Source organism: Oncorhynchus kisutch, linkage group LG13 (genome assembly GCF_002021735.2).
Source record: "Oncorhynchus kisutch isolate 150728-3 linkage group LG13, Okis_V2, whole genome shotgun sequence".
Taxonomy (NCBI): domain Eukaryota; kingdom Metazoa; phylum Chordata; class Actinopteri; order Salmoniformes; family Salmonidae; genus Oncorhynchus; species Oncorhynchus kisutch.
In genome coordinates, this window is record NC_034186.2 from 31,698,932 (window position 1) to 31,713,291 (window position 14,360).

At 43.8% G+C, this 14,360-nt stretch overlaps 1 protein-coding gene across 4 annotated transcripts in view; it reads right to left on the reverse strand.

Moving 5' to 3' along the window:
- The window catches only part of LOC109902609 (formin-binding protein 1-like), a 44,768-nt gene extending 30,532 nt beyond the window's left edge, over positions 1-14,236 (reverse strand). For 3 of the 4 annotated variants that reach the window (XM_031786014.1, XM_031786015.1, XM_031786017.1), the window contains exon 1: positions 14,053-14,236. In XM_031786014.1, the coding sequence (XP_031641874.1) occupies positions 14,053-14,076 (24 nt within the window). In that variant the 5' untranslated portion in view covers positions 14,077-14,236. The remainder of the gene's footprint in view (positions 1-14,052) is intronic. The other variant, XM_031786018.1, reaches the window with a different exon arrangement.
- Positions 14,237-14,360: the final 124 nt, after the last annotated feature.

Here is a 14,360-nt window from a genome sequence, read left to right on the forward strand (position 1 = left end):
AATATACACAATCTGACAAGTCAGGAACATTGTGCTGCACTCCATGCCACAGAGGCTAAATGTTTAGCATGCAGAAAAACAACATTGATGGAGAGGAAGTGGCCAATGTCTTTAGTGAGTCATTGGGGGTCAGTGAAATTTGAACCAAGCCACAGCCCTTATGAGTCCTACTACCACCAAGGGCTCCACGTGGGGCAAGAACAACAGCTTCTTGTCATACTAGTAGTGCCATGGCTAGTTCATATATTTTCATAGCCCAGCCCAGAAACAAAAGACATACTGTGGTGAATTACCAACTTACCCTCATGAAGAGGGGGCTGGGGGGACATAAACTAGGCCCCTGTTGTCTCATCAGAGCACCGGCCAGCATGTGAGACTGGTATTCATCCAGTAGCACTCTGGTCAAGCGCCAATGTGCAAGACAGATGTGCCATTAACTTTATTTGGCCAATAATTGAAGTGACCTGGCTACACACCACAATAGTTACTTCTTAGGCACTAATACTAATTCCTTTAACATGACAGAGCCCTGGAGAGACTCAGCCGGATATTATTCTATATATGGAGAGAGGAAGCAGCTCCCAAAGTCATCAGCTAGCATATATTTCTGTGGGAAAGGGGAGGGGTTTTACTCTCTAGCTCCATTTGTGGATTCTGTAAATAAAGACAATACATCTTTACTTTCATACAGACGTCTGTGTAAAACCTTTATCTCAGTCACTTGTTTATTGCAAGCCACAATCATAGGGAGTGCTTCAAAAAGTTGAATACATGTTGTGAAAAGTCTGCCTTATAAAAATAGCCAATGAAATTGAATGATAAGAGTAAGAACTCACAGTTGTACATTGCCTGCCTCAAGTCAGACAAATAAGGAAAAATCTAGGCTACAATTACTATTTTTCAGAAAGAGAGCAAATGTTCCGATTTTAAGCAGACATCTAATTTTCCTGTTTATGTGATTCTCTCTTGCCTTGTTTGGCTGTTGGCTGGAGAACAGCAGTCTAAGTACAGGGCTGACCCTGGTCTGCCTGACACCATCTGGGCCTGAGCTGGTGAGCTCATCACTGCTCCTGGGCCAGGGAATGACATCTGACAGGGTGGACCCAGCACTGTAGCCAGGCTCCCTGAAGAATCCACTACAACAACACACTACACACAAACCCATAGGACAAGGAAGGAGTGTGTACATCTACATTCAATACACATACGTGCTCACCAGCAGGCAGACACACACAAGCTCAACAGTACTGGTCTTTTCCACCTCTAGACAGTAAAACTACAATCTTTCCATTGAGTGGCCTTGTGACCCCCATGTTGTGTGCCCTGGGCATCCCATTTCCTGTTCTAATAGCGAGCTTGGGAATGCTGTTCCCTCCTCCTCCCTCATCAGCATGTTGACAGCTGGAAGCTACCTTTCACAGGACAGGACACACCACAGACAAACACATCTACTTTGGGAGAAACCTGAATCAAGGCTCAGAGAGACCTCTTCATTATTTTATTATTTACCTTATTTCAACAGGGAAGCAATATTGAGACTAAAGACTTGAAAATTTGCCATGCACAATACAAAAACATCAATAGGATAGTATAGATAAACAAATATACACAATATAGACATTAAAAATACAAAACAAACACATTCTTCATTATAAAATCCTCTGTCAGCTGTCTGAATTGCCCGAGGGACACCAAAGCAGCCAATCGAAACGTCTTTTGGAGTTTATTCCAAACACTAGAGTTAACCAACCCTGTGAACAGGTTTGATAACTTGTCATTTGAAATCTTAAACAGTGAAGTTGGGTAAGTGTGAAGCTTGTGGAGCAGGGCTTTGTAAACAAAAAGAGCATAATGATGTGATCTAGAGACTTTAAGAGAGGCCCAGACAACCCATTGGTTCAGAATACAGTGATGACTAATACAACGGTCTCCTGTGATAAAAGGAAGGGCGCAATGAGAAACGGCATCCAGGGGTTTAAGACTAGAGGCAGTTTGATAAATAGCATCGCCATAATCAAGAACGGGTAGAAAGGTTGACTGCACACATGGGATTCATGCTGACGAGAAGGGCGAGATTCGTTTCTGTTCAAAATCCTGCTTGAAATCTTAGCTCCTTAACGAGCTCATTTGGACTTTTTTAAAGGTTAAAATCATTAACAGTCAACCCAACTACCTGTCACCATTAGTAGCAGACCACTTCAACACATAGCCAATCTTCCTGAAGCCATCTATTGTGGTAGAGTTTAGGCTGTTACCATGAGACAGGCTGCTGCTTACAGACGCACAGAGATCATATAGCTGTGTTTGAACAGAGCCTGACTGAATGGAGTTGTTTTTCATATCACAGATATTTCATTACTCTAGAGTTGGCCTGCTACAGAAGGCAGGAAAAACCACTTTCATAGCTATGCCACATGTCTCTATATTTAGTCCCGAAAAAAAACCTGGTCAAGTTTCATAGCAACCCAATCTGCCTCATCGTCTGCTCTGATCCTTCTGCAAAATACACCCCGACCCTGTCACACAAGTCGAGTGGCTTTTTCTGTGGCACCCAGTCAGAAAGAGGAAGCAGGCAAGGCTGGGTGAGGGTGGCCTTTGTCACAAACAATAGCGGCCTGTGGAGTTACAAAGAAGCAAAGGAGATCAGAATATTAGAGCAATATTAGCATTTTAAACACAAACGGAGGATGTTTACGCTACCGGCTCTTCCTGTAAACTAATGCAAATAGATACGGATAAACAATTTGAATACTTGATCTTGTAAGAGACACAGGACTCCACACTGACTTAAAAAAAAAAAAAAAATTACAAGGAGCATGTGTGTGCCTAAGTTGACAAAATGTAGGCGCACAAAGAAATTTAGGAGGACAATTAAAAATATTTGAGGTAATAAAGCTAGAATCCTTAATTTTTCTAGGCACACTGATGCTCCCAAATAAAAATGACAGGTCCCACAGCTAAATAATAAGGTGCATCTGCGATTAAAACGTTCACACTGTTAAGCCCCGAGACAGCTGGTCACAGTTTGTTTCTTTAAAAACAATCAATTCAAATGATTAGTCTATTCATTTCCTGTGCATCAGTATATGATACGGGCTTGATGATAATGTTGTCCTGGCGGTACATGTGCCATCTTGTCCCAGCTTCCTTTGAGTTAGCAGGCATCACATGAAGGCTGGCAGAAGGAGCTGTGAGGAGTGGATCGGGAGGCCGCCCTGCAGAGAACCACACACGGGCACAGAACCTGGCAGAGACAGAGGAATATAATGGGGCTGAAAGGATTTGACTGCCTACGCGATCAGAGAATCCCCCTACTACTTGAAAGGATGTGACCGTCTAGGACTTTCCTTGTCATACAGCCAAACTGTTGTGATGACACACATTAGGTCCCTGACTCCCTGTTGATATGGTCAGCGCAGTGTGTGACTGTCTCAACCCATTATGCTGCATATAGGCTATCAAAGCTTTCGTGCATCTTTGTCATTGTGTGTGTGTATAGATCTTTGAACCCGGGTCTAACTACTTCTATACAGGTATATCTGGTTAGAAAAACAGGCTGAAATAGCCACTCAGAATGCTGAGGTGGCACAACGTTTGTTTGGCCAAGAGGGCAAGGCGTGGTCAGAGAGCAAACTTATGGGAGACAAAGTCCCCTGCCCGAGATGTAGCCTAAGACCACTGTTTGCGCAACACACACAAAAAGTAGAAAGGGCACCTCCACAGCTGGCTGCTAACCTGTCAGAATTCATCTATCTCAGTCAGCAGAGAGTACAGCCAGCATGACTGTAGGGAATACCGAACACCTCCAAGCCTGTCAACACCCTGGCTTGTTAGCACTGTTCTATCTAATCACTCCTAATGCCCGGACACACAGGATGAAAATAGAAAGGCCTGCCATGCCTCAAGGAAGAAGTCAGATCCCAGGTCCAGTGTTGAGGACATTGATGTGACAACAATGTGGGGATGTTGAAGTGGCTGCTGTTGGGCCATGGTGACTCATGAACTTAATAATACACACATTGACTCGGAGGTGACAGATCGTAAATGACTGTTTAATACCTATACATCATTATATCCTCTTAGTATGAATAGCGTTAGGTTCAAGCTCTGTGTGTATGAGAAGCGGACTGCAGTGGGCTGCAGGAATGTGCACTCCCAACATCTCAAGGCCTCTCCTGGCTGATAAAAAGTCCTGTGATATGCACGGAGGAGCACAGACAAATCCTGTGTGATGGAAAAGTACATCTTTGTGGAAGGGAGGGGGTGGGAGCTCAGGGTGTAAGTGGACACTGTATTGAATGTATGTATTCAGCAGGATCTTCGCTGAGTAAACATTTGAAACTCCACTGAGTTTGAGGTCTTCTGTACGATAAATATGTTTATTCCATTTTGAGATATTGGTCTTCCTATCAGTATCAAAGCACAATCAAGGAACAGCTCCACCCCCTAACAGCCACCTTATTTCCTGCCCCTTCCAAGTGCCCCTTGAACTGTGAACAAGACAGAGTGAATACATCCTCCTCCTCTCGCGGCCTGCTGGGTGATACACAAAGAAATGGCTGACATGACTAATGGCACACAGTGCAGAGGGTCCCAGTGAGTTCATAGTACTACTAAAGCCATTGGCTGCCTTTAAGGATCCCCACCCGTAAAATAGAGGCTCCAAACATCCGCTATGAATTAATCTGTAGCAGCAGGCCGGCTGGGTCTGGGGCAGGAACCAGTTTACTTCCTGACATCCTTTTTCACTTAAGAGAGGGGACAGAGCTCTATAGAGAGAAGAGAGAAAATAGGGCTAGAGAGAGAGAGAGAGAGAGAGAGAGAGAGAGAGAGAGAGAAAATAGGGCTAGAGAGAGAGAGAGAGAGAGAGAGAGAGAGAGAGAGAGAGAGAGGGACAGTGCTGTGGACAGAGAAGTGAGAGAGAAATGGGGAAGTGAGAGAGAGGACAGTGGTGTATGGAGAAAAGAGAAAAGGGGGATGAGAGAAAGGAGGACAGGGCTCTGTAAAGAGAAGAGAGGGTTGGAGAAACAAAGAGAGAATAGGGGAAGACAGGAAGAGAGAGGGTTGGAGAAACAAAGAGAGAATAGGCGAAGACAGGAAGAGAGGGGGTTGGAGAAACAAAGAGAGAATAGGGGAAGACAGGAAGAGAGAGGGTTGGAGAAACAAAGAGAGAATAGGCGAAGACAGGAAGAGAGGGGGTTGGAGAAACAAAGAGAGAATAGGGGAAGACAGGAAGAGAGAGGGTTGGAGAAACAAAGAGAGAATAGGCGAAGACAGGAAGAGAGGGGGTTGGAGAAACAAAGAGAGAATAGGCAAAGACAGGAAGAGAGAGGGTTGGAGAAACAAAGAGAGAATAGGGGAAGACAGGAAGAGAGGGGGTTGGAGAAACAAAGAGAGAATAGGGGAAGACAGGAAGAGAGGGTTAGAGAGACAGAAAGAGAGAATAGGGGAAGGGAGAAGATAGAAGACACTGTCCACATGACACGGGCACTGACATAATGTAGCACAGCAGGGCCACATCACACGTTCACAACTGTATAGGCTCCTTTAGTTTCCTGGCCAGTTAGAACCCCCATGTGGCAGGAGCCTCAGCCTCAGTCCAGCCAGGCTGTTTCCAACTCCTGTCCTGGGGCAGCAGCAGCACTGACAGGCTGACCTCAACCAGAAAACCTGCCCAAGCCACAAACATGAACCACAGGCCACCACAGCTATTCTTATCTGGACCAAAAGGAAACTCTTCTCCCTCTGCGAGTGTATTATGACAGCACATCCATTCTCACTCAGGCTCCCTGCGGAGTGAGCAGCAGGAGAGGAAAGAATGTTGAAATGTTTTCAAAGTCAGGATGGGAATGTTTGTATGTACTGCCGTCCCAGTAAATCATCTGCTGGACGAGGAGTCCAGAGAAGTTCCTGGCCCAGCTTGTTTAGAGGCTGAGGGGGCAGCCGGGCCCGAGAGCGGGGGGGGGGGGGGGGGGGGGGGGGGGGGTAAGCAAATCTGGTGGGCCCTTATATCCCTTCCTAGCTCGATCCAGAGCCTCCTGCCAAACATAATAGATGGTGTTTAATAAAAAGCCAACTAATGTGAACATAAGAAGTCCTCCGGTGCAGTCCAGCACAGCAGCTTTAGTCAGCAGAATGGACCGGAAATGGAAACCTTTCCCTGTGCAATATGACAAGGTCATTTCAATGCTCTGCAGTCCTTCATATGAGACTTGAGGATTAGTTAAAGGGAAATTTTAAAAGAAATTCAACTACAGCATCACCCCATTTTTACTACAAAACATAGAAATGCACCATTTTCACATATGTTGATGTTGGGGTAGTGCTGAAGATGAACATGAAGTTGGCATTTATTTATTTTAAATGTCCCTTTAAAAAGGTGAAGGCTCTGAACTGAAAAATGATTTGAATCTTTTATAGTAGAGTAGCCCTGTGATCCATGAGACCCTTCCAGCAAAATGAACCAGAGAAGATGTTTCCCTAACAATCTTCTAGATGTGTCCCTGCCTCCCTTCTGAAGAGAGGTGGAGAGTGAGTGTGTGTGTGTGTGTGTGTGTGTGAGCTAGCACATATGCGAGAGAGAAATCAGAACGCCACTGTTTCTGTCTGCCCCAGTCACCACACAGCGCCTGGTATATGAAGTGACAGTTAAAAGGCATTCCTTGGTAGACTCCAGCTGTGGTGTTATAGCGTGGGCCCCAACAAGGTCCTCGTCTCTGTCCCCGTCAACACCTTTGTTCCCCACGTCTCAGCCCATTAGCACAGAGGTCAACTGAAGAGAACCGAACGCTTTGAACAACTTCCCATCCCATCTTGTTTCTATGACAGGGCTGTGAAATGTTATTCTGATTTAATGCAGAACAGGACTGATTCTACACAAAATTGTAGCACGTGACATTCGGGTCTGACACACTGACCTCATTTCATTCACCATCTAGTTCAGTGTCATTTTCTGCTTTCTCTCTCTGCGAATCACAGCGTGACGTCATTAGACCAGTGATAGAATTACAGTAGGTTACATGCTTTTATTAACACAACTCTGATGAAAGGAATCAAGTGGGAGAGTGATTCCTTTGATGAATAATAGTATCATGATTTATCAACATCTGGCCCCCTTCTGCTGTCTGCTCTGTTACTGCCATTTAACAGTGGCAGTTGTTCAGCACTACAGTTTTAGTGTGTGTGGCTGGGGATCAGCAGAGGAGGATGGGGGTTCACGAGGCCTGCATGCCCCACCCACCTCTTCCTGGCCATTCAACACTGGGGCTCATACCAGCCCCAACTCATTTCAAGGTGACTGAGCAGTTAGCAGAGCTTATCATCATCTCTCTGCTGTGTGAACTGAGTAGACACCAGTGGTGCCTGTGAAAATGTGGCTCAGATTAAATATTTCACCATAAAATAACAGAAGGAAATAGGCATCTCCCTATGCATGTTGACTACACAAGTCTGCAGCCTGAGAGGTGTTGAGCCTGCTTCACTTCGTCAACTACAGTGTAGGTTAGTGAATCCCTGTCATGCTTGGCTAATCAACTACTTTGTTTAATAATTAACTTCAGAACGGTAGCCTACATTTCCTGCACTGGTAAATGGTTGTCTTGTAAAAACACAGCCTACAGCATATGGGCTGATCCTGATACTCAGGTCTAGGCTGCTCTGGGTCACCGCCAAATGTCCTGTTTTTCGTACATGAGAAACTCGATTACCTGACTTGAATATGTTCAGAAAGTCATTATTCTTTCCGAGAAAAGGGTTACCAAGCAAGCATATCGTGTAGTAAATTGTCAGCAAGCTCAGCGAAATACATTCTGGGAGAGACTCGTCCCCTTGTCTGCCTGTCCGATGGTTCCACAGCAACAACTAACCAATCAACATGTTAGTATGCAGATCACTAAAAGAAACTATAATCATTATTTTTCCTTATAGGCTATAACATGTTCTTCCTACTCGGCTCATTGTCTTGGGAAGGAAAACAGCATCCTGTGAATCAATAGGAAGTGTAAATGTCTGCAAAATACTAAATTCCTGGAATCCTGCCACACACACTACTCAATTCCCCGCTAGCTAAAGTGGTTCAGTCTGTATTTATCTGGTCGATAAGCAATACATTGCTTTGTCATCTAAACAAAAAGGTGACACAATGCGGCCCACTTTCTCATGTCTTTTTCCCCTTCATGTAAACAGACCCAAATAATTAGTCAAGCTGCAAGAGGCCCAGCAAAAATGAATGGGGAGTCAGTGAACTCTGTTACCCTCTCATACAACTCCAGCCAACACTCAGAGAGCCCACGCTAAAGAGCAATTCATTTTCCATGCTTGCAGAACAATGGCTGCCAAATGCACAAAGTTCTTAGAACAAAAGCAGAAATGAAATGAATGGACAGCAGGTCAAAGACAACCACTGCTTGTGTGGCACAAAACAACTTGCAGTGCCAGTGACAGTACTCAGTCTCCATTCAATGGTTCAAATGCATGGCCATGACTTATTTATTACGACATGTTATGCCCCGTTTATTACCGCCAATGAGGAAAGAGGATTACTGAAAATGGTGCAACACTACAGTTCAGGTGATATGCATGTTTGTAGTGTGGATGTCCAGAGAACAGATTTGAATCACAACAATATCACCTCACCTGGCTGAGGTTGCTGGTGGGCTGTTTTGTACACATTGGACAAAGGCATCAGACGGACATCAATCCCAGCAGTGTCAAAAGCCTTTAGTGCTCCAGAGCAATAAGATAACCTAGTATGAGGACCCTGTGGGTGTAAAGTTATGGGAGCGTCGGCTGACCTTCTACCTGTATGAACCCAGGACACAACACCAGTTTCTGTTCCTGACATTCAAAAAGTCTACCAAGTCATGAGTTTATAGCCTAAATTATAAGGTCAAAAGGTTATTCATTCACCTTGTGAGACATTAGCTGTGTTCCCAATGATACTTTTGTCACAGAGGGTGGAAAATGACTGTTGTAGCCACTGTTACAAACTTACATTTGGCATTCAAACCAGACATTGTGTGAGATAAATGATAATGACTGTATTGAGAGTCATTTTTGCTAAAATTCCCACACTTTCCATGTAAAATTCCTAATGCTTTGACTAATGTCTTGACTAACTGTCTGCGACAGAATGCAGAACCTGAAGCATCATCACCGAACTGGCATCCATTCAAGAGGATTTAAAAAGTCCTGAAACGTAGTGTAGTGGATTCATGCAGTGCATTTGGGGACCTAACGTAATGACTTTAGGCTACAACACTATAGCTAGTGACCATGGCAGTTAACCAGGAAAGACAATTAAGTTCTGCAATATGCTTAGTTACAACCTATGGCTAGGTTACATGTTCCGGATTAGCGAAAACTAAATCGGAATCTAAGAAAGAACACAGAAAAGGAGGTTACGTGGTCCATTAAATCCAGTCAGGGATGGGAAGAGTTGCAGAGATCAGAGTGGGGACATGTTTTCAGAGAGCACCAGCCTAACAGGAAGAGCCCAGCAGCTGTGTTTTCAATGTGACTTGTCAGAGGACAGAGACAGTGGCAGCAGAGAACATTAAACATGAATTGTGTGTAAATCTCAACTAGATTGCTCTCATTACCCTGGGGTTGTACTGTAGAGGGAAGGTGTTACAGTGTGATGAAACAAAGCTTGGCTGAGAACAAAACACCATTTAACAAATTAGTTTTAAATATTTTTTTTATCAGAATTGAGCCAGGCTTTCTTGAGAGTAATGAGCAATCAACCTCTCCTCCCTCGATGCATGATCCCAAAAACCAAAACAGGAGATTGTAATGCCACACGATGTTCACACCGCAAACGAAAAGGAGAACTCTGCATTTCAGCTGAGATTTACAGTTTGGTCAATGTCCTACTGTTTTAAATCAGTGGTGGATTTGAAATGTCCTCATTTGAAACCGTTCTCTTTGCACCTGACTGGAAATAGGTCAGAGACAAAAGAAATATGCTGGGTCATGGTGAACCATTGTCTCAGTCAGCCCTCCATTGATGTGACCAGATCTCTACAACTTGATAGGATAGAATCCCAAATACAGACCAATTATAGCCTACTCATTAGTCATCATTACCCAGTCTTCTTTCACCATGGTTGTCAGTGGAAGGAAGCAAGGGCCCCTCTGTGAAGACTAGTAGGCAGAGTGTTCAGCAGCTCTCATCTTGGCCTGCTGGCCTCACCTGACTTAACCCCATGTTGTCCAGATTAACACTAAGAAAAAAGCCTGGACAAAGGAGGTCCACCAGTCAACCCACAAATCATAGGAGGGACTGGGAGCAACACAGAATGTGAATCACCTTCCACAGACATCTATTATAGATGGGCTACATTATTCACAGGACATGGAATTAACCCATCACAGAAAATATAGTCATATCTGATGTTTCGCTCTATACAGGGGGAATGGCTTGAATTGATGCTGCAAAAATCTGCATTAGGCCTTCTGCAATAACAGAGGAGGAGGGGTTCAGGTTGTCAAAAACATGCCAGAATCCCAGGGCCAGAATGATGATCCAGTCAGCAGGATTAGCATTAATTGAACAGTCTTAAACTGAGCTCTGCTGCTTCTGCTACTCCCGTCTAAAGCTCTGACAGTCAGTGAGGCGTTACAATGCACCGTCCACATAGAAGACACACACTGTGTCTAGAGAGCATGAGCAACCCCCCCCCCATAGTAAAAACCCCTTTCAGAACTCCCTAAGAATCAGATAAGAGGCACGGGCGTTCAAATCATTCTGACAGATCATGGGTCATTTACCTTGTAAAAAGAAGAAAAAAAAAGACTAAAGACAGGCAAGTGTGTCCAGGGCAGGCTTTGTCAAGCGGAAAATTAGAGGGGCATGAAATAGCAGAAAGCAAAAACTAGGGGAATGAGGACGACTCACCAGGCTAAATAGCTGAGCACCGTCTGAAAATATATGTATGAGGACCCCACTTCTTTAAATGTTTGATATATCAACCTCATGTTGCACTGCTTGATATCAGAGAAATCCCTGACTGCATCTTTAAAAAAGTATGGTATGTCAGCTTGCCAACTCGCAACACAAGTCTCGATAAAATAGATGTAGCCACACTGTAAACCACAACCAACTCTTTCCTCCAATATTAGGTCTGATGGCCTGACATGTCTCAGCTAATAAATTAGCTTGACTTTTTTACCATAAAACTGCACAACAAACGTGACTAATGGACTAAATTCTATGCAGATAAAGCAAAGAAAAATGTACTAATGCATGCAACCCAAAGCCACAGGCACCCTGGCTATGCAGTGGGCCTCCACCCATCAAATCCCTGTTGATCTGTGATGCCTCCTGATCCACCTCCCTCTCTCGTTGATTATTTTACTGCCTCTTCTGTTTTGTCCTGTGTAATTTACCTAGGCAGGGCAGCATTTCCCCTCAATGTTCCCAGTCTGCCTCTCGGAATGCATGGGAACAAGCGTTACGCACTATTCCCCATCTGTCTCCAAAACCCTGTCTACCTCCTCCTCCGTTCACGCTCTCCCTGTTTAACACCTCCCTAAGCCATGCCTGTAGCACAGCTTCCCTTTATTAAAAGACAACATCCACACACTCCTCTACACAATCCTGTGATTCCACTCTCAGCAACCTCACTGAGGGGAAGCGACTTAAGGATGTGTGCCGGGGACTGACTGCAATAGCAGGTCTCAGGTGTGATTTAACATCTGTGACCTTAATTGATCTCTCCCCCTCGATCACTCTTCTCACACAAATTACCAACCTCACATTAACCATGATCATCATCATTCAAAGCAGTTGCAAGCAACAAAACATAAACTAGCCTAGAAGAAATCTGTTATGAAAAAGAATGCTAGAATAACTGTTGATAGCCTGTGTGCTCAGCTTGGTAACACTTAACCTCACACTGCTCTCCAGTCAGTCAGTCAGACATGTCAACACCATGTAAAAGTATGTGTTAGTCTCAGGCATTAGGTCTCAACGCCATGGATGAATGCCAGGTGGACAGAGAAATTAGAAACGTGAAAGGGCCTACAGTAATGGACCCTGAGCCCAAAATCATACTGTCAATGTGATGACACTACTAACAAACACCCGTCATACCGTGACTACAAACAGTGATAGGCTTAGTTGTAATTTGATTGCATTGTAGTTTGTTTACATTTCTGAATATTCGATTGTGAAACCAGACAGCTATTAGCATGTGTTGGGCAATCTCTGTTGTTCTAAAGTAGAAATACAGAATTACAAAACCTCAATGTGACGTTAGGTAGAAGGACCAGGCCTAAATTAATTTAATTCATAAAAAGAGACAAGGCAGATAACATCGGTGTTACTGTGCTAACGATGCAAATTCAATCTGCAAATTTTGATTTCTTTTAGCGAACCAGACACTCTGGGGAAATAACCCAATTATGTTTTGAGGGAGATTCCTGATTGAGATTTAGGAGTAAAACAATATGGAATGGGCATTTTGAATCAAGTTGGTTCCCGCATGGCACACATTTAAAATATAAGGGATAAGGGCCTAACACATGCACCCAGACAATTAGCCACATAATCCTGCAAATCTGGGGTAAATAGTCAATAGCAGTAATCCGCTGTGCAACATGAGTCCTAGAAAGCAAGGGTGGTTATTGTGTCTACACAGCAAGGAGAATGTGTTTAGCATGCAAATCAATACAATTGAATTGCACAATGCTGGAAAAATTTGGCATTTTACATCATGGTGCAGTAGGTTAGGAGTATAGCCTACTTGCTGAAACCTTTATCATACAGACAGCTCTTGCAAGCAAACAGTATGAGCCTCACAGGGCACAGACATGCTATACAGAATGTTACTTTTTTTCATGAAAAACTGTAGCAAATAGACATTTTCTCAGCAATTTTGGTTCTAAGTTTATCATACTGAAGTGAACCCATATGTGCCACATTGTCACATGTTGACTAAGGCTTCAACATATTGTTCTGTTCCCTCAAACTGCATGACAGTGCAGTTCTGTCTATCAATGTTAGCTAGCTATCAATGTAATTGGTATGAAATAGGCCAATTACTTCCTTGACTATCATTTTGGCAGGAACACTGCAGGTTTTGCAACTGTACATTTTAGAATTATAAGGGGGAGAAGCTGCACTGGTAAGCTACCGGTGATGACCAAAGCGTTTTATGGGCAACACCCTTGTCACTGGAATAGCTACATTTCATATGAGTTCAATGTCCCTGATAAGTGAAGATTATGTTCTCAATAACAAGTAACATGGTAGATGGCTACATGCACAAAGTAAATAAGACAATAAACACCTTGGACAAGCCGGATGATGTAGCCAGGGCAAGGGGCTGGCAGTCATAGACAAGCCAGACCAGACAGAACATGACAAAGACGGTACCTTGAATTAGCTCCCCAAAAGGTCTGTTCAATAGGCAGTTCATTGTTATATTGGTAAAATAATAGTCTACTATTGTTTAGCTGATTATATGAATTGCGCAATCTCTTAGAAAATTGGGCGCAATGGTTAAGCTTGACGAGTCACTCACAAAGACCCAGCGAGGAAGCAGAGCAAATAAATAACCTCGAGATTTGAGAACCAAGTTATTCTAAATGTGCACGTGTATTGTTTCATGCTGGGGTAGTAGATCCATACAAGCATCGAGAGAACAGTCCAGGGGTTTGCTTACTAGCCACCGGTGTCTCCACCTTTTTTAGGGAGAGTCTGTCTTTGAACTAAGAAACAGGGTGTGATAGGCGCCCTATTCATCTGCTAAAAATAATAAATTAAGGGTCCGAAATCAAGCCACTGTCAGAGACATGTTATGATAACAATTGAGCAAATGATCTGGCTTGCTTGGCTGATATTTGTACACGTATTGCCTATTGTTTACCGTCTCTATGGTAAAGGTGCATGTCAGGATTAGCCTGCTTAGCTGGCTAGCTTTACACAATTCTAGTAAGGTACCCGAGCACCTTCATTGAATTCGTGCCAAGTTGTGTGGCAGCTAGGTGTGTAGTCCACACAAGAACAAAGAGAGCAAAATAGTTTATACCAATAGCTAGCAAACTTACCCAAAGCTCCGTTCCCCAAGTCATTGCGGACTCCCCTTGTTAATAAACCCCCAGATTGTCAGCGTATTCCCCGCTCAAAACTCGCCAAGGTTGCGTTTCCAATCGTTTGACGTCGTCTGTGGTGTAGCTACTCCTTGCTCACTCTGGAGGAGCTGTCTGATTTAGCCTTGCCGGAGGAAGTTGGGATCTAGCAGAGGATACAGATAAACGGGAGGTTCAGGTTCTCCAATAAGATTTTCAAGGCATGCATATTATTTAGTATTATTTAGAAATCAAGCAAATAATTATATAACTTAAGTAAACACATA